General features: G+C 38.3%; 1 protein-coding gene across 10 annotated transcripts in view; it reads left to right on the top strand.

Annotated features, from left to right (window-relative positions):
* LOC137239827 (serine-rich adhesin for platelets) overlaps positions 1–22,171 on the top strand; it is a 133,448-nt gene that overhangs the window by 90,698 nt on the left and 20,579 nt on the right. For all 10 annotated transcript variants that reach the window (XR_010949495.1, XM_067765536.1, XM_067765528.1 and 7 more), the window contains one exon: positions 733–2,426. Coding sequence is in view for 9 of the 10 variants with exons in the window: in XM_067765536.1 (XP_067621637.1) it covers positions 733–2,426 (1,694 nt within the window). In the remaining variant the exon portion in view is untranslated. The remainder of the gene's footprint in view (positions 1–732; positions 2,427–22,171) is intronic.

Raw genomic sequence — 22,171 nt, 5'->3', positions numbered from 1 at the left:
TGCTCTGTGTGAATGCTTTTGCAACCAAGTGAATGCTTCTTAGAATCAAACGGCTAGATTATATGTTTGGCGATCGCGTTGTAGTGCTTTCGGAGTTATCTCCTTATTTCCCTGGTAGATGAAACGGCGCCAAGCAATTTTTTGGTATGCCCAGGTCTAGCTTGCTGCTCTTGCTGTTGTTGTTGTAGCGATAAGGTTACTTCCCGAAGGTTTTGTGGAGTGTTATCGATGTGATGGTCCCTTGCCGGATACAGATCCGGTACGCTCCGGTAACACAGCAACATTAAGGTACTGGCCCAATCATCTCGGGAACGATTTATATAGCCACATTAAACTTTCAGGCCATCCCTCCCTCCCCACCCCCAAGTTCCATGAGGAGCTTGGGGTCGCCAGAGCTGTTAATGAAACAGGATTCGCCACGGATAGGTGAGGTTGCAAATGGGTTTGGAATGCTATATATTACGCTGGTAACCTGAAAAGGTTGCACTACACAACCCCTTGAATCTGGAATTTTAATCGTCACTCACGACAGGCATACCTACCTCGGGCATATTCTAACCCCTGACCCGCTGGGGGTCTAGCTTGCCCTCTGACAAGAGCAATACTTGCTTTCTAAAAAGTTATTTCGTAGAAGTCCATTTCCCAAGAGCACTTCGAAGATTTTCTTTGACTTAATGTTATGAAGCGAATATGGATTTATAACCCCATAAATAATTTTCGAATTATTTACAGAAACTGCCTCTTCGGAAACTGATGCGATCAGCACAATTAATGACGATAGCAGTAATAGCAGTAGCAATGAAATGCAAATTTCTCATAGCACAAATGAGAGTGAGGATGTGGTGAGAACGGCTTTATTAATTAATACTGAACACAATAGCAATAACAACACCACACCAAGTAGCATACGTTCTGGTACTTATGTTGACGAAGATATATGTAGAAAATATATAGAATCCCAGCCTCCTGTGTCACATGAGCAAGATAATCAGAATCAAAATGTTTTTCCACACCAACAACCAGGCGCACATAATGTGGGGAGTGTCTACGAAGTGACAGCTGGTGAGGGAGATTGTTCAATAGCTAATGAGCCTACAGATATTTCTGCTATCGGTGGAAGTGAACGTTTAAGAATCGATCATGTACCAACATTTTTGCAACAACAACAACCATCTAAAGCAATGGATGTAAATAAGAATACAAAATTGACCGATGATTATGATGATACACACAGTACTGATTCTGCATTTGAAAGTGCATCCGAAGGCGATATTAGTAGGCACTTACCAGAAGAATATAGTAGAATATCAACATCTTTTGATGGTGGTGCACCCATCGATGATATTGTAAAGGGTGTGGCTATTGAAACGGGCACTATTGCTACCGAATCTATTGAATTTTTGGCAGACGCAGGTGTAACGCCCACATCAACGCCACCATTGCAGAAACGCCAAATAACTGCCTCACTTAGCGCATTGGATCATGATATGGATGCGAATTGTCAAACAATTACACCAAATACATCCAGTTTCACAGGCAATACATACGCTAGTGTTGCGAAAGCAGGAATGGGTACAAATGCTCTAACAACGCAAAACGCAAGTGCAACAACAACAACTGCTGAAAATCTGTCACACACAACTGAAGTGGAGCAAGAAGAATTAAATACTTTGAATGAACTGCCGGCACTACCTAAAGTCACAATTGCTTCTGACACCCTTGAGACGAAGCATAAAGAAGCGTTTAGTAATAGTCCAATACCAACACCACCGCCGCCATCAACATCACCTGGTGGCGCTAGTCCTGGTATGCGTCGGACCGAATCTTCGGTTACATTCATTACACCCGCCACACGACATCGCTCTCAAAGTTCTGATAGTCTTTGTAGTGATAACTCACTAGATGGCAGCATTGGTAGTGATCTAAATTTTTCCACTTCATCGCAACTCAATGAGAAATTAACTAAAAATGATACATTGACGCGACAACAAAGACAATTGGATCCGCGTAGCAGTGAGCCAACCACAAAGGCACCGGGTGGCTTAAAGGCACTCGCATTATGGAATAATAATTTAAGTAAAGAATCGGGCTACTATATATCGCACTTATTATCGGAGACGAATTCGCTCGAGTTGTTAAATATTGGCAAAAATTGTTTGTCTAATGAATTTGTGAATCGTATTAAAGATAGTTTAATACGAAATACAACGCTGACGACACTTGGTTTGCAAAGCTCACATTTAAGTGCAAATGGTATTGAAACATTAGCGTCGATATTGACATTCGGCGGAAATAGCACGTTACAGCGTTTAGATATACGTGACAATAAGTTAGAAGTTGAGAGCTTGACCAAAATAGCTGAGGTGCTAAAATCAAACACAACTATAACACAAATCGATATTGATGATGAACCGAAAAGATTGTCGGTAAGTATAAGCTTATATTCAAACCTAAATGCTTTGGATTTGAAAGTAATGTATTTGAATTTTCAAGCTAGTGTGGAATTATATAGCTGTGGTGTTTAGCTCATTGCGCGATCATGAAAAACATTTTAAATACAGCTAGAACATATGAATACCGCATTGATAAGCTTAATAACATGTTTTTATTATGTTTTCTATATTTGGAATATCATGCATTAAAGATCAGAAAAATCATTTATTAGCTATAATGCGCCAACACATCGTGTCATAAGTTTTCATCGATCATATAATAGTAGGGCCGGTTAAAAATCAGTTTCAGAAGAATCGGAACTGGATGTAATATATGCTATCATCACCACTAATCTTTAGTTGCCGTCCGCCATGGCAAATTTGCTAGTAGAGCGCATCATAAACTGTTTTTCCTCCTTGACTGAAGCCTCGTTTATGTATCAGCTTTGCATCGAACGTCAGCTATAGTACTTGGGCGACCGAACTTTGCTCGGCAATCTTCGGTTATGCCGCATGACATACTTTGTTCTACATGTCATCATTAATCAAACTTAACTTTTTTATATGTATATATATTATATACTTTATGTATGTTTGTTTATGGTGTGTTCAGTTTATACTTATATTCAAGAATTCATGAGCTTAACATTCGGCTTATAATAATTGAATTTCAATTATTATGTTTTCTAAGAGAAACTGAAAAGAAAGAAACATTTACTGGCATATTGCGATGGAACCATTTCGAAAACCGCCAACGTAATCATCATCAGGCAATTTTGTAATGTTATCAAAGGTTTCACCGGGATTCGAACCGTGAATCACATGGTGAAACTGCAGTTGCCTTTAACCACTAGGCTATCCTGCTGGTATTTGTTTTCATGCTTAATTCAGTTTTTCTCATTTCTACACTAACAACACAATTGAGACATTTTGTCTCTGTATTAATTTGTGTGCCATGTAGATTTGTTTTTGTAAAGTTCTTCTTCGTTTCGAATGAGAAGCTTTGTAAACTCAGGCTCAGTGTTTGCATATTTATGTATGTTTGTTTAATGGTGTTCAGTTTATACTTATATTTAAGAATTCATGAGCTTAACACCGGCTTATATTAATTGAATTTCAATTATTATGTTTTCTAAAAGAAACTGAAAAGAAAGAAACATTTACTGGCATATTGCGATGGAACCATTTCGAAAACCGCCAACGTAATCATCATCAGGCAATTTTGTAATGTTATCAAAGGTTGCACCGGGATTCGAACCGTGAATCAAATGGTGAAACTGCGGTTGCCTTTAACCACTAGGCTATCCTGCTGGTATTTGTTTTCATGCTTAATTCAGTGTTTCTCATTTCTACACTAACAACACAATTGAGACATTTTGTCTTTAAATTAATTTGTGTGCCATGTAGATTTGTTTTTGTAAAGTTCTTCTTCGTTGCGAATGAGAAGCTTTGTAAATGGTGTGTTCAGTTTATACTTTTATTTAAGAATTCATGAGCTTAACACCGGCTTATAATAATTGAATTTCAATTATTATGTTTTCTAAGAGAAACTGAAAAGAAAGAAACATTACTGGCAGAACTTAACCGCACTGGAACAATATACTATAAAAGCGTGCAATTACTGGCATATGCTGATGACATTGATATCATCGGCCTAAACACCCGCGCTGTTAGTTCTGCTTACTCCAAACTGGAAAAAGAAGCGGTAAAGATGGGTTTGATGGTGAATGAGGACAAAACGAAGTACCTGCTGTCATCGAGCAAAGAGTCAGCGCGTATGCGCCTTGGCAACCACGCTACTGTTGGCAGCCATAATTTCGAAATTGTAAAAGACTTCGTTTATTTGGGAACCAGCATCAACACTAGCAACAACATCAGCACTGAAATCCAGCGAAGAATCAATCTTGCCAATAAATGCTACTTTGGACTAGGTAGGCAATTGAAAAGCAAAGTCCTCTCTCGGCGAACGAAAATCATACTCTACAAGTCACTTATCGTACCCGTCCTGCTATATGGGCAGAAGCATGGACCATGACAACAGCAGATGAAGCGGCTTTGGGAGTGTTCGAGAGAAAAGTTCTTCGAAGGATTTATGGACCTCTACGCGTTGGCGATTGCGAGTACCGAAGAAGATTTAATGATGAGCTGTACGAGATATACGCAGACATCAACATAGTCCAGCGAATTAAAACGCAGCGGCTACGCTGGCTAGGCCATGTTATGCGAACGAAAGATGATGCTCCGGCCAAGAAAGTGTTTCTATCGGAACCCGCCTATGGAAGCAGAGGTAGAGGGCGGCCCCCACTCAGTTGCAAGGACCAGGTGGAAAACGATTTAAACTCCCTTGGTGTGACCAATTGGCGCCAGTTGGCGGAGCGAAGGAGCGACTGGCGCGCCTTGTTGGACGGTCATAATCGTTTAGACGGTTAAGCGCCAATTAAGTAAGTAAGTAAGTAGACAATCAGATGGTTTCCTTTATGAAATGGAAAGATAAACGATGCGTTTTCATTTGGAGTAACTTTCATTATCCCAGAGGTCTGGTTCATGTAAGAAGAAAAGAAAAAATTGGGGAGAGAGTTGAAGTGCCATGCCCTCTGGCCTTGAAGGCCTACAATGAATATATGAATTTCGTGGATAAATATGACCAATTGACGGGAAGCTATGCGATTGACCGCAAATCAAAAAAATGGTGGCACCGAATATTCTTTCATTTTCTAGAATACCACCGTGCAATATATAATGCACCATGCTTTCATAATCTATAAAGAGTTACAAAAAGACCCTATCTCAGGATTATAGGAGTTGTGTCTTAAGGATTTTAGGCGACATGTTTACCAAGATATGCTGGCACCTGCTTATACATATAAGTAATAAGAGGAAAATGTTACGTTCTTTCAGCAACTCGGCTTCGCCTACCTGTGCTTCTATAAAAAAGCACAAACCGGAAGTAACTGCAACAATAAGGCTTGCCGTGGGCAGCCATGAGTTTATAAGAGGCACCTCAAGCCGCTGCAGTGTGTATAGCACGAAAAATATGCCTTTGCGTACTGTATGGAGCTGCAAAATATGCAAAGTACCTCTTTGCTACCGGGAAGGAAAAGAGTGTTGTAATTGTCACCATGAACATTTATAATACTTGTTTGGAATAAATAAAAAAAAACTCCTAAATTGTGTATACTTATTTCACAGTGGTTACCTTAGCTAACAACCATACAACTCACCCCCCCTGATGATCTATTTAAAAAAAAAATTTATCCATGGCTTAACTTGGGCCTATAGGCAAGATTATATTGAAATTTACGATTCTACCATTATCAACGAAAAACTGTGCCGGAAAGAGTTAAACGAAAGGTATTTCACGCCGCATTACAATAGGGACATTTTTGAGTAGGGTTGCCATTTAGGGTTGCCGCCTATACGAAATTAAAAAAATTGCATGAGATATGTCGATATGGGTATCAAACGAGAGGTGTTTCACTCCGCGATACAACAGGGACATTTTTGAGTAGGGTTGCCATTTGGGTTTGCCACCTTTCGAAATTAAAAAAAATTCCATGAGATATGCCGATATGGGTATCAAGCGAAAGGTATTTCATTCCGCATTACAATAGGGAAATTTTTGAGTAGGGTTGCCATTTAGGGTTGCCACCTATTCGAAATTAAAAAAAAATTGCATGAGATATGCCGATATAGGTATTAAACGAAAGGTATTTCACTCCGCGTTACAATAGGGACATTTTTGAGTAGGGTTGCTATTCAGGGTTGCCACCTATTCGAAATTAAAAAAAATTGCATGAGATATGCCGATATGGGTATCAAACGAAAGGTATTTCACTCCGCATTACAATAGGGGCATTTTTGAGTAGGGTTTCCATTTAGGGTTGCCACCTATTTGAAATTAAATAAAAATTGCATGAGATATGCCGATATGGGTATTAAACGAAAGGTATTTCACTCCGCATTACAACAGGGACATTTTTGAGTAGGGTTGCCATTTAGGGTTGCCACCTATTCGAAATTACAAAAAAAATTGTATGAGGTATGCCGTTATGGGTATCAAACGAAAGGTATTTCACTCCGCATTACAATAGGGACATTTTTGAGTAGGGTTGCTATTTAGGGTTGGGATAGTTAGACGAAATAGTACTCTACTTACTCATATTCTATTAAAGCTTTAAAGGAGAACATTAAAGTTAAAAATCTTCGTAAAAAATCTTTCACATGATTCCACTTAATTTTCTTAAGTTCGCACACGCTAATAAAATTGAAATGCAATATCAAGGCACCGTCAAATTCTAACAAAATATATTTAAATGCATATTTTTGGCAAATATGAAATGAATAATTGCAATTTCTCACAGATTACTATTAGAAATATTTCTCACCATAGCAAAGAGATATCTTACCATGGTAATTTGCTACCGTTGAACACTAGAGGCATATGTTCAATTTGAAAACGACATCTAACCATTTAACTACTTACCAACAGATGGCGTTTAGGGAAGTAAGTTGACATTTAATTAAACTAACTGATGTTGTTGTTGTTGTAGCAATGCTCGCCCCACCTAATAGCCGCGACCGATCACAAATTGTCATCAATATCCTCTAACGGGAGTCCAAGGAAACTTGCCGTTTCAACAGGGGTGGACCATAAGGAAAGGGGTGTTAGAGGCGTTGGTTCCACATTACAATTAAAGAGATGGTTGGTGTCATGTGGGGACACATTGCAAGCAGGGCATACATTTTGTATGTCGGGGTTGATTCTGGATAGGTAAGAGTTTAACCTGTTACAGTATCCAGAACGAAGTTGAGCAAGAGTGACACGCGTTTCCCTGGGGAGTATGCGTTCCTCTTCTGCGAGTTCTGGATATTTTTCTTCAAGTACTGGATTCACCGGGCAATTCCCGACATAAAGGTCCGACGCCTGTCTATGGAGTTCACCAAGCACCTGCTTGTGTTTTTCCGCTTCATACGGCTGGGTTCTCAGGTGCCGTATTTCCTCAAAATGCTTACGGAGATGACTCCTTAGGCCCCTAGGCGGTGCTGGTTCGTCAATCAGATGTCTGTTGGGATGCCCAGGTTTCTGGGTATTCAACAGAAACTGTTTGGTCAGCATCTCATTTCTCTCCCTGATGGGGAGTATTCTCGCCTCATTATGCAGATGGTGTTCTGGGGACATAAGAAGACAGCCCGTGGCGATTCTGAGAGCAGTATTTTGGCAGGCCTGTAGTTTCTTCCAGTGGGTGGTTTTTAGGCTTGGCGACCATATGGGTGACGCGTAGCACGTAATCGGCTGGCTAATTGCTTTGTATGTGGTCAAGAGCGTTTCTTTATCTTTTCCCCAGGTACTGCCAGCAAGGGATTTGAGGATTTTATTACGGCTCTGAATTCTTGGAACAATTGCGGTTGCGTGCGCACCAAAATGTAGATCCTGATCAAACGTCACACCCAAGATTTTGGGGTGTAGGACAGTCGGTAGCGTAGTGCCATCGACGTGGATGTTCAATATGGTCGACATTTGGGGCGTCCATGTTGTAAATAAGGTCGCCGAAGATTTAGTCGGTGACAATGCCAGGTTTCGCGAGGCGAAAAAACTGGAGAGATCAGGGAGATAGCCGTTTATTTTATTGCATAGCTCATCGATCTTTGGGCCTGGGCCTGTGGCCATTATTGTGCAGTCATCGGCGTAGGAAACGATTGTGACTCCTTCCGGTGGTGAAGGTAGCTTAGATATGTAGAAATTAAACAAAAGCGGGGATAGGACACCACCCTGTGGCACCCCTTGTTTAATTCTCCTTTGTTTTGATGTTTCGTTTCTGAATTGCACCGATGCCTGCCGACCACCCAGATAATTTGCGGTCCACCTTTTAAGACATGGGGGAAGGGTGGACCCTTCCAGGTCTTGCAGTAACGAGCCATGGTTGACCGTATCAAAAGCTTTTGATAGGTCTAACGCTACGAGTACTGTTCTAAACTAACTGATAGTTGTCATTAGTGAAATTTACAAGTTTTTGGAATGTAATAAAATTGTGAGACTTTCATAGTGTATAACTAAAAAAATGTTTGAAATTAATAATTAGGCGCATGAAGATACTTGACCTAAATAACTTAGTTCTCGATTTCACTAATTGTCATAACAATCCCTTATACTATAGGCTGGAATTACTGCATTTAAAATTTTTCATTCCAGTTCATTTTGCGGTTAGGGTTTGATATGTTTTTGAAATCTATATTTAAGGAAATCAAATATTGGTAAGTAAAATTATATAATTATATTTAAGAATTCATGAGCTTAACACCGGCTTATAATAATTGAATTTCAATTATTATGTTTTCTAAGAGAAACTGACAAGAAAGAAACATTTACTGGCATATTGCGATGGAACCATTTCGAAAACCGCCAACGTAATCATCATCAGGCAATTTTGTAATGTTATCAAAGGTTTCACCGGGATTCGAACCGTGAATCACATGTTGAAACTGCAGTTGCCTTTAAGCACTTGGCTATCCTGCTGGTATTTGTTTTCATGCTTATTTCAGTTTTTCTCATTTCTACACTAACAACACAATTGAGACATTTTGTCTCTATATTAATTTGTGTGCCATGTAGATTTGTTTTTGTAAAGTTCTTCGTTGCGAATGAGAAGCTTTGTAAACTCGGGCTCAGTGTTTACATGTTTATGTATGTTTGTTTAATGGTGTGTTCAGTTTATACTTATATTTACGAATTCATGAGCTTAACACCGCCTTATAATAATTGAATTTCAATTATTATGTTTTCTAAGAGAAACTGAAAAGAAAGAAACATTTACTGGCATATTGCGATGGAACTATTTCGAAAAGCGCCAACGTAATCATTATCAGGCAATTTTGTAATGTTATCAAAGGTTTCACCGGGATTCGAACCCTGAATCACATGTTGAAACTGCAGTTGCCTTTAACCACTAGGCTATCCTGTTGGTATTTGTTTTCATGCTTAATTCAGTTTTTCTCATTTCTACACTAACAACACAATTGTGAAATTTTGTCTCTATATTAATTTGTGTGCCATGTAGATTTGTTTTTGTAAAGTTCTTCGTTGCGAATGAGAAGCTTTGTAAACTCGGGCTCAGTGTTTACATATTTATGTATGTTTGTTTAATGGTGTGTTCACTTTATACTTATATTTAAGAATTCATGAGCTTAACACCGGCTTATAATAATTTAATTTCAATTATTATGTTTTCTAAGAGAAACTGAAAAGAAAGAAACATTTACTGGCATATTGCGATAGAACCATTTCGAAAACCGCCAACGTAATCATCATCAGGCAATTTTGTAATGTTATCAAAGGTTTCACAGGAATTCGAACCGTGAATCACATGGTGAAACTGCAGTTGCCTTTAACCACTAGGCTATCCTGCTGGTATTTGTTTTCATGCTTAATTCAGTTTTTCTCATTTCTACACTAACAACACAATTGAGACATTTTGTCTCTATATTAATTTGTGTGCCATGTAGATTTGTTTTTGTAAAGTTCTTCTTCGTTGCGAATGAGAAGCTTTGTAAACTCGCGCTCAGTGTTTACATATTTATGTAAGTTTGTTTAATGGTGTGTTCAGTTTTATACTTATATTTAAGAATTCATGAGCTTAACACCGGCTTATAATAATTGAATTTTAATTCGAATCCCGGTGAAACCTTTGATAACATTACAAAATTGCCTGATGATGATTACGTTGGCGGTTTTCGAAATGGTTCCATCGCAACACGCCAGTACTTACTTACTTACTTAATTGGCGCTTAACCGTCTAAACGGTTATGGCCGTCCAACAATGCGCGCCAGTCGCTCCTTCGCTCCGCCAACCGGCGCCAATTGGTCACACCAAGGGAGTTTAAATCGTTTTCCACCTGGTCCTTGCAACTGAGTGGGGGCCGCCCTCTACCTCTGCTTCCATAGGCGGGTTCCGATAGAAACACTTTCTTGGCCGGAGCATCATCTTTCGTTCGCATAATATGGCCTAGCCAGCGTAGCCGCTGCGTTTTAATTCGCTGGACTATGTTGATGTCTACGTATAGCTCGTACAGCTCATCATTAAATCTTCTTCGGTACTCGCAATCGCCAACGCGTAGAGGTCCATAAATCTTTCGAAGAACTTTTCTCTCGAACACTCCCAAAGCCGCTTCATCTGCTGTTGTCATGGTCCATGCTTCTGCCCCATATAGCAGGACGGGTACGATAAGTGACTTGTAGAGTATGATTTTCGTTCGCCGAGAGAGGACTTTACTTTTCAATTGCCTACCTAGTCCAAAGTAGCATTTATTGGCAAGATTGATTCTTCGCTGGATTTCAGTGCTGATGTTGTTGCTAGTGTTGATGCTGGTTCCCAAATAAACGAAGTCTTTTACTATTTCGAAATTATGGCTGCCAACAGTAGCGTGGTTGCCAAACTGACTCTTTGCTCGATGACAGCAGGTACTTCGTTTTGTCCTCATTCACCATCACACCCATCTTTACCACTTCTTTTTCCAGTTTTGAGTAAACAGAGCTAACAGTGCGGGTGTTTAGGCCGATGATATCAATGTCATCAGCATATGCCAGTAATTGCACGCTTTTATAGTATATTGTTCCAGTGCGGTTAAGTTCTGCAGCTAGTATAATTTTCTCCAGCAGCAAATTAAAGAAATCGCACGATAGGGGGTCATCCTGTCTGAAACCTCGTTTAGTTTCGAACGGCTCGGAGAGGTTCTTCCCAATTCTGACTGAGCTGATGGTGTTGCTCAACGTCATTTTGCACAGCCGTATAAGTGTCACTGACTCTATAATCGTACTCCCGCGCTTAAATTCCTTACCGGTGCAAATTAGGGAGATGTTTACGTGATGCATCTACTGTCCCACATGCATAGACGTTCTTCTGACGTAAATTGACCTGCAGTTCGTTTGACCTGGTTGTTTCGTCCGGCAAATGGTTTGAAGTTGTAAAGTTTTCAGGACCTAAAATTGTATAAGCTTTCTTCCATTTTGGAGGGCCCACACGAAGGGCTAGTAGCGGAATACCTTCTGTAGTGGGCTGATTACGTCCAAGCAGATGGTATGGCAGCTAACCTCTTCTTGGTCATTTTCTCTAAAAACCTTAAATTTTTGTTCTATATTGTATTTCACTAAAATTTGCGTAAAGTTTAGCTACTTGCCGAGCGGTGGTTACCTCTGCTAACCACTTTGAAAAAGTCAAATTATTGGTAAGCTTGAGTTGGATTTTACACTTAGAATATCAGAATACGTATTTTGCACAAAAATAAACGGCTTAATATAGTATTTGCTTACCAGCAAAGAAAAAGTATTCAAAAACGCTCACGGCCTTGAAACTCGCAGTTTCGATTAAAATTTCTTAACTGTAAATGACCGGTGCGCTAGGAATTTTGAAATATTTGTTTGCCAGAAATCTCATGGCTGCCTTAAAGAAGTATCACAATACACAACGTTTCCGTAAGATGGCGCTGTTTTCAGTTACACATCAAAATTAAGGTGGTTAACTCTAGTGGCCACCATGAAGAACAGAGTCAATACCCATATCGGCATATCTCATGCAATTTTTTTGTAATCTCGAATAGGTGGCAACCCTAAATAGCAACCCTATTCAAAAATGTCCCTATTGTAATGCGGAGTGAAATACCTTTCGATTGATACCCATATTGGCATATCTCATAAATTTTGTTTTGGTAATTTCGTATAGGTGGCAACCCTATATGGCAACCCTACTCAAAAATGTCCCTATTGTAATGCGGGGTGAAATACCCTTCGTTTGATACCCATATCGGCATATCATGCAATTTTTTTTAAATTTCGAATAGATGGCAACCTTGTGAAACATTCTGAGTGGCAACACCTAGGTAGAAAGACTTAGAAGGTGATACATTATCTCTGTGCCAAATTTCATTTAAATCGGTTGAGCCGTTCCCGAGATCGTTCGGCTATACAAACATACAAATATACAAGAATTGCTCGTTTAAAGTTATAAGATATCGGAATGAAGATATGTATCTAAGTAAATAGTTACGTAGTTATATACAATGAGTCGGTCAAGTTGAAGTGAGCTAACATTTCTTGGGGGGATATGAAGATAGGTGTTTCATTTACTGGCATACATTCGACTGTAATGGAATCTGTGTTAATCTCTAATTGTATTGGATATTCGTGGATATTGTACATCAATATATTCTGTACATATGTACATACAGACATACAAATTGACAGGTTACATATTTTATTAACAAAGGGTTTTCGTCACCGCTTTTGAGTTCCTGATCATTTTTCATGCCAACCATTACTGTATGTTCGAAAACATTACATATTTCATTAAAAACTAAGTGAGAAACTTTTGTACTTTGCATGTTTTTGTGTTCAAGTTTGAAAAATTACAAATAGTACCTCATGTCATGGACATGTCACAGCGACAGTCAACAAAACAACAAGAATGCGTAAGTAAGGTTTTTTATCAACATCACCACGCATAAGGCTCTCGCTGGCTGCTCGTGAATGGCTTAGTTATTGCTTGTGGTGCTTTTATGCTTGTATGCACGCAAAGACGAGATTATAAAAATAGCTAATTAATGGGGTTGCGTTGTTAACACAACAACAACATTATAAAAATAAACAGGGCTGTTCAAAAATTTTTTGCATGGAAGAACAAATCACATATACAAAATTATTATTATATTAAAAAAAAAATATTTTAAATGTTTAAAGAATTTTGATGGTCCCCTTATTGAATAAATTTTAAAATCTCAGTATTAAAATATTTATGAAAAATTGTTTGCTGTCAATTCGCTAGTGTAAATTTAAATATATAATACCGAAGTGCTATGAATATTGTTTTTATAATGTGAAATTGTATCTGTGCCTATTCTTCAGGGCAAAACAAAAACAAAAGTGTTATAAGTGTATAGGGGTTGAGAAGCTCTGAAAATAATAGTAACAAAATGCAGGCAAACAAAAAATTTCCAAAAAAAATATATATTATAAAATGATCAAAACAAAAAAACACTAAATCAAGAGAAAAAAAAAATAGGATATAAAAAAATAAAATACAATTATTAAAAAAATATTAAATAGGAGAATAAAACAGCAAAAAGCAAGTAAACAAAAAATAAATAAAAAATGTACATGTCGTAAAATAACGAAAAATCATGAAATAAAGAGAAAACCAAAAATACTAATGGAATAAAATATAATAGGATATAAACAATGTTGTGTTAAAAAAATATTACATAGAATAAGATATAGAATAAAATAATAAATATAGATATAGAAATAATAATAAATATAGATATAGAATTAAAATATAAATAAAATATTGAATTAGATATGGAATTAAAAATTAAATTAAAGAAAGACTTTAAAATACTACAACAGAAAAAAGAAAAATTTCGAAATAGGTTGGTAGTGGCAATTGGCATGGATGTGGGTGTGAGTGTGAAAGAGTGATATGGAGTAGGAGTATTAGAGTGTGATAGAGAGGGAGATAGAGAGAATAAGAGAAGGGCAGGAATAGGGAGGCGATATAAAGGGTTAAACAGAAGGGCGATGGGAAAAAGATCGATAAAGAGTAAGGACCACTTGTCAAACGCAGGCAAGCCAATTTTGGTAATAAATCAAATAAAAAAGTAAACGAAATGAAATAATTAATAAAATAACTATAAGTATGAAAAATAAAAAATAAATAAAAAACATGGAAATATAATAAAAAACGAAAAAAACGTTAATGAAAAAATAAATAAACAAGTAAGGAAGGCTAAGTTCGGGTGTAACCGAACATTACATACTCAGTTGAGAGCTGTGGAGACAAAGTAAGGGAAATCACCATATTGTAAAAGGAACCTAGGGTAACCCTGGAGTGTGTTTGTATGACATGTGTATGAAATGGAAGGTATTAAAGAGTATTTTAAGAGGAAGTGGGCCATAGATCTATATATGGACGCCATTTAGGGATATCGCCATAAAGGTGGACTAGGCCTGACTCGAGAATTTGTTTGTATGATGGGTATCAAATGAAATGTGTTAATGATAATTTTAAAAGGAAGTGGGCCTAAGCTCTATAGGTGGACGTCTTTTCGAGATATCGCCATAAAGGTGGACCAGGGGTGACTCTAGAATTTATTTTGTACGATATGGGTATCAAATGAAAGGTATTGATGAGTATTTTAAAAGAGCGTGGGTGTAAGTTCTATAGATGTACGCCTTTTCGAGATATCGCCATAAAGATGGACCAGGGGTGACTCTAGAATTTGTTTGTACGGTATGAGTATCAAATGAAAGGTGTTAATGAGTATTTTAAGAGGGCGTGGGCCTTAGTTCTATATGTGGACGCCTTTTCGAGATATCGCCATAAACGTGGACCAGGGGTGACTATAGAATTTGTTGGTACTATATGGGTATCAAATGAAAGGTGTTAATGAGTATTTTAAAAGGGAGTGGGCCTAAGTTCTATAGGTGGACGCATTTCGGAATATCGTTATAAAAGTGGACCTGGGTTGACTCTAGAATGCGTTTGTACAATATGAGTGTCAAACGAAAAGTGTAATAAGTGTTTTAAAAGGGAGTGGGCCTTTGTTCTATGGGTGGACGCCTTTTCGGGATATCGCCATAAACGTGGACCAGGGGTGACTCTAGAATGCGTTTGTACAATATGAGTATCAAATGAAAGGTGCTAATGAGTATTTTAAAAGGGTGTGGGCCTTAGTTCTATAGGTTGACGCCTTTTCGAGATATCGCCATAAAGGTGGACCAGGGGTTACTCTAGAATTTGTTTGTACGATATGGGTATCAAATGAAAGGTGTTAATGAGTATTTTAAAAGGGCGTGGGTCTTAGTTCTATAGGTGGACGCCTTTTCGAGATATATCCATAAAGGTAGACCAGGGTGACTCTAGAATTTGTTTGTACGATATGAGTATCAAATGAAAGGTGTTAATGAGTATTTTAAAAGGGAGTGGGCCTTAGATCTATAGGTGGATGCCCTTTCGAGATATCGCCATAAAGGTGGGCCAGGGGTGACTCTAGAATTTTTGTGTACGATATGGGTATCAAATGAAAGGTGTTAATGAGTATTTTAAAAGGGAGTGGGCCTTAGTTCTATAGGTGGATGCCTTTTCGAGATATCGCCATAAAGGTAGGCCAGGGGTGACTCTAGAATGTTTTTGAACGATATGGGTATCAAATGAAAGGTGTTAATGAGTATTTTAAAAAGGCGTGGGCCTTAGTTCTATAGGTGGACGCCTTTTCGAGATATCGACATGAAGGTGGACCAGGGGTGACTCTAGAATTTGTTTGTACTATATGGGTATCAAATTAATGGTATTAATGAGGGTTTTAAAAGGGTGTGGGCCTTAGTTCTATAGGTTGACGCCTTTTCGAGATATATCCATAAAGGTAGACCAGGGTGACTCTAGAATTTGTTTGTACGATATGAGTATCAAATGAAATGTGTTAATGAGTATTTTAAAAGGGCGTGGGCCTTAGTTCTATAGGTTGACGCCTTTTCGAGATATATCCATAAAGGTAGACCAGGGTGACTCTAGAATTTGTTTGTACGATATGAGTATCAAATGAAAGGTGTTAATGAGTATTTTAAAAGGGCGTGGGCCTTAGTTCTATAGGTTGACGCCTTTTCGAGATATATCCATAAAGGTAGACCAGGGTGACTCTAGAATTTGTTTGTACGATATGAGTATCAAATGAAAGGTGTTAATGAGTATTTTAAAAGGGAGTGGACCTTAGATCTATAGGTGGATGCCCTTTCGAGATATCGCCATAAAGGTGGGCCAGGGGTGACTCTAGAATTTTTGTGTACGATATGGGTATCAAATGAAAGGTGTTAATGAGTATTTTAAAAGGGAGTGGGCCTTAGTTCTATAGGTGGACGCCTTTTCGAGATATCGACATAAAGGTGGACCAGGGGTGACTCTAGAATTTGTTTATACGATATGGGTATCAAATGAAAGGTGTTAATGAGTATTTTAAAAGGGAGTGGGCCTTAGTTCTATAGGTGGATGCCTTTTCGAGATATCGCCATAAAGGTAGGCCAGGGGTGACTCTAGAATGTTTTTGAACGATATGGGTATCAAATGAAAGGTGTTAATGAGTATTTTAAAAAGGCGTGGGCCTTAGTTCTATAGGTGGACGCCTTTTCGAGATATCGACATGAAGGTGGACCAGGGGTAACTCTAGAATTTGTTTGTACTATATGGGTATCAAATTAATGGTATTAATGAGGGTTTTAAAAGGGAGTGGCGCTTAGTTGTATATGTGAAGGCGTTTTCGAGATATCTACCTAAATGTGGACCAGGGTGATCCAGAACATCATCTGTCGGGTACCGCTAATTTATTTATATATGTAATACCACGTACAGTATTCCTTCCAAGATTCCAAGGGCTTTTGATTTCGCCCTGCAAAACTTTTTCATTTTCTTCTACTTAATATGGTAGGTGTCACACCCATTTTACCAAGTTTTTTTTCTAAAGTTATATTTTGCGTCAATAGACCAATAAAATTACCATGTTTCATTGCTTTTTTTGTATTTGGTATATAATTATGGCATTTTTTTCATTTTTCGTAATTTTCGATATCGAAAAAGTGGGCGTGGTCATAGTCGGATTTGACTATTTTTTACACCAATACAAAGTGAGTTCAGATAAGTACGTGAGCTGAGTTTAGTAAAGATATATCGAATTTTGCTCAAGTTATCGTGTTAACGGCCGAGCGGAAGGACAGACGATCGGCTGTGTATAAAAACGGGGCGTGGCTTCAACCAATTTCGCCCTTTTTCACAGAAAACAGTTATCGTCCTAGGAGCTAAGCCTCTACCAAATTTCACAAGGATTGGCTAATTTTTGTTCGACTTATGGCATTAAAAGCATCCTAGACAAATTAAATGAAAAAGGGCGGAGCCACGCCCATTTTGAAATTTTCTTTTATTTTTGTATTTTGTTGCACCATATCATTACTGGAGTTGAATGTTGGCATAATTTACTTATATCCTGTAAAGATATTAACTTTTCTTTTAAAATTTTAATTAAAAAAAATTTTTTTTTAAAAGTGGGCGTGGTCGTTCTTCGATTTTGCTAATTTTTATTAAGCAGACATAAAGTAATAAGAGTAACGTTCCTGCCAAATTTCATCCTGATATCTTCAACGACTGCCAAATTACAGCTTGCAAAACTTCTAAATTACCTTCATTTAAAAGTGGGCGGTGTCACGCCCATTGTCCAAAATTTTACTAGTTTTCTATTCTGCGTCATAAGCTCAACTCACCTACCAAGTTTCATCGCTTAATGCGTATTTGGTAATGAATTATCGCACTTTTTCGATTTTTCGAAATTTTCGATATCGAAAAAGTGGACGTGGTTATTGTCCGATATAGTCCATTTTAAATAGCGATCTGAGATGAGTGCCCAGGAACCTACATACCAAATTTCATTAAGATACCTCAAAATTTACTCAAGTTATCGTGTTAACGGACAGACGGACGGACGGACGGACATGGCTCAATCGAATTTTTTTTCGATACTGATGATTTTGATATATGGAAGTCTATATCTATCTCGATTCCTTTATACCTGTACAACCAACCGTTATGCAATCAAAGTTAATATACTCTGTGAGCTCTGCTCAACTGAGTATAAAAAGGAGAGAAAATAGAAGTTAATAAAAACGGCATAAACATTTTTTATGAAATTTCATTTCATTTATTAATAGAATTCCCATTAGTACTGTAGGAAAAATTTATCTTTTATAGTACAAGAAACAATTTAAAAATAAATAATAGTTAAAAAAAATAAAAAAAACATGCTTTTATAGCAAACCGAACTAAAAAATAGAAAATAATTTTCAATTAAAAAGAGTTTATATAACAGTAGTAGAAGGTCAAACAATCGTTTATAGTTAATCACCTCAAAATAAAATTATATTAAAATTTAAGTTATCAACAGAATAATTTAATTCACAGTAAAAAGCGTGGGGTGCATTTGACTACATTTCATATCTTTCCTCTCAGATAGTTGCCAATAGAATGATTGTAACATTCAATATCAAGCACCCCACGCTCTTTACTGTGAATTAAGTTATTCTGTTAATAACTTAAGTTTTATTATAATTTTATTTTGAGGTGATTAACTATAAACGATTGTTTGACCTTCCACTACTGTTATATAAACTCTTTTTAATTGAAAATTATTTTCTATTTTTTAGTTCGGTTTGCTATAAAAGCGTGTTTTTTTAGTTTTTTTTAACTATTATTTATTTTAAATTTTTTAGTTCAAGTAATTTTAAAAGTTTTAGTCGAGAGTGATGAAACCTCGAAACGCCAGCGGTCCATGGATGAATCCAACTCCACGGCACCGAAAAGGGCCAAGACGCAGGGAGGGTGGACGCGGTCTTTCGCCGAATTGCCAAGGGTCGGCAGATCATTGACAATATAGACGAGAGCAGTGAAGATGGCAGGCTCCCGAAACAACAGTGGAAGTGGATCGAGGCCGCGCTCGCTACGGTGGCCGTTAAGGTTAAGAAAGACAACCCTGGTCCACCGCCATCTTACACCGATGCAGGGTGATTCCAGGGCAATGTCAAGCTAATTGCTTGTGACGACACCAGGTCGGTAAACCTCTATAGGGCCGCCGTCACGCTGATAGGGGTGGTATATCCGGGCGCGCGCCTCAAGGTAGTGGAGGCGCATGATATCCCCTCACAACCAAGGGCTAGAGCCTGGGTTCCAGTGACGCCGACGGACCCAGCTGACATCCTGGAGCTGCTCCAGGAGTACAACCCGCCACAGGTCAACCCGGATAAAACCGAACTTGATCTCTTCACGAGGAGGTACAAAGTACCAAATCTTACACCGTCAAAAATTGGGGGTACGTTCTTAGCGTTTAGCGATCAAGTCAAGTATTTCGGAGTCATTCTGGATAGGAAGCTATTATGGAGAGACCATATAGTGGAGGATTCCAAGAAGGTAGTAGCAGAGCTGTTCATCTGCAAGAGGGCAATTGGCACCTTATGGGGATTCTCCCCTAAGGTGACCTACTGTATTTACACAGCTATAGTGCGCCCGCTTCTTCTTTATGGTGCCTTGGTCTGGTGGCCTGCACTAGCTAAAAGTACCTATCTTAAAATGCTTCAAAAGGTGCAACGGAGTTCGGAGCTCTACATTACCGGGGCTCTCGGCTCCACTCCAGATTCCGTTACATACATACATGGATACATAGATACATAGAGAGATACAGGCCAAGCTAATAAAAGCGTGTTAAAAAGGGCTCCAGTATACTCTTTCGTAGATGTGCCATGCATCCACTTCTATCATTAATAAAGGAATGCGTTTTTCGCATTATGTGCAGGGTTTCAAACCTATGGCCATTTGGGGTGGTCATAAGTTCAATTGATCTTATGTCCGTTAACCTTATGTGACCCCACCATCACATTATTGCATTTTTATCGAGCCTTGATAAGTGTGCAAAGTTTCAATCAAACTTATGACCATTCAAAGTGGTAATAAGGCCAATTGACCTTATGGCCTTTGACCTTATGTCACCACACCATCACATTAATGTATAGTCATCGAGCCTTGATACGTGTGCAAAGTTTCAATCAAACTTATGGCTATTCAAAGTGGTAATAAGGCCAATTGACCTTATGGCAGCTGACCTTATGTCACCAAACCATCACATTAAAGCATTGTCATCGAGCCTTGATACGTGTGCAAAGTTTCAATCAAACTTATGGCCATTCAAAGTGGCAAAAAGGCCAATTTACCTTATGGCCGTTGACCTTATGTCACCACACCTTCACATTAATGCAATTTCATCGAGCCTTGATACGTGTGCAAAGTTTCAATCAAACTTAGGGCCACTCAAAGTGGTAATAAGGCCAATTGACCTTATGGCCGTTGACCTTATGTCACCACACCATCACATTAATGCATTGTCATCGAGCCTTGATACGTGTGTAAATTTTCAATCAAACGTATGGCCACTCAAAGTGGTAATAAGGCCAATTGACCTTTTGGCCGTAGACCTTATGTCACCACACCATCACACTGATGCATTTTCATCGAGCCGTGATACGTGCGCAAAGTTTCAATCAAACTTATGGCCATTCAAAGTGGTAATAAGGCCAATTGACCTTATGGCCGTTGACCTTAAATCACGACACCATCACATTGATGCATTGTCATCGAGCCTTGATACGTTTGCAAAGTTTCAATCAAACTAATGGCCAGTCAAAGTGGTAATAAGGCCAATTGACTTTATGGCCGTCGACCTTATATCACCACACGATCACATTAATGCATTGTCAGCCGTGATACGTATGCAAAGTTTCAATCAAACTTATGGCCATTTAAAGTGGTAATAAGGCCAATTGACCTTATGGCCGTTGACCTTATGTCACCACACGATCACATTAATGCATTGTCATCGAGCCGTGATACGTATGCAAAGTTCCAATCAAAATTATGGCCATTCAAAGTGGTAATAAGGCCAATTGACCTTATGGCCGTTGACCTTATGTCACCACACCATCACATTAATGCATTGTCATTGGTCCTTGATACGTATGCAAAGTTTCAAATTAATCAGACTTCTAGAAACCGGTGAAAATTAAGCTCAAAGATTCCGTTACATACAGGCCAAGCTAATAAAAGCGTGTTAATAAGAAACATGTAGAACAAATGATAACAAAATCCAGTATTACCTAATACTATGTTCAAACAGTAGAATAAATTGGGGCAATTTCGATTTAAATTGCGTGGTGTCCATACAACTCAATTTAGCTTAGACAATAGTAATTTGATAGCTGGTTGGCTCATCTCTACAGCAACAACATACCTTTGTTCAGACTCAGAATGTGCGTTGGTATTAGGCGAATGGAATGGAATGAAAACATAAATCTTTGAAATTTTTGTGTGTTATAAGAAAATGTGTTCAATGTTTTGTTCTCATTTTGAGTTTGCCATCTTCTTTTGACAATCCCTACTCCAGTGAAATGAAAAAAATAAAATCACTGATGAAATGAGCCAACTATAAAGTTTAGCCATGCGTAACTGACTTTTAAATCTACTCAATAAACACACTTTACGAGGTTGCATTTGCAGTTTAAAACAATTTATTACGCAATTTGTTTAAATTGGCAATTTATTATTGGTTGCATTAAGGCGGAGACCATTACTATTCGCCGAGCACTGTGCTGACATACATATGCTTGCATGTTCATGTGGCGACACAGCCAAAAAATATCATTTTCTAGAGGACCCGGCAGACGTTATGCCCTAAATTTAGCCTATCTGCATACATTTTAATAAGCTTTTTCCGTCTGACTCTGCCCTTCTCCCTCTTCACTTTTTCCTAATCCTTTTATTCACTCCTCCCTCCGTCTTTTCCGCTTCGTCTATCTCCATCTTCGTCTCATTCTATCTCTTTCTCCTTCTCTCTTTTCTCTTTCAATTTCTTCTCATTTTTCTGCATCCCTTATTGCCTGTCCCAGAGGGTGGTATGTATTTTATTCCAGTCCCAGTCCCACTCCGAGTCTCAGTCCCAGTCCTAGTCTTAATCCCAGTCCGTCTCTGGATAATATATTACTCTGTACTAAAGCACCCATCAACAGCTTTCATTTGATATCCATATTGTATAAACACTGTCTAGGCATTCACTGGCCCACGTTTTGGCCTATATCTCGAGACCCTGTACGTCGATCGCAACCAAACCTATGTAGT

This window comes from Eurosta solidaginis, chromosome 2 (genome assembly GCF_040869045.1).
Source record: "Eurosta solidaginis isolate ZX-2024a chromosome 2, ASM4086904v1, whole genome shotgun sequence".
Lineage (NCBI taxonomy): Eukaryota > Metazoa > Arthropoda > Insecta > Diptera > Tephritidae > Eurosta > Eurosta solidaginis.
This window is presented reverse-complemented; position numbering and strand designations above follow the sequence as displayed.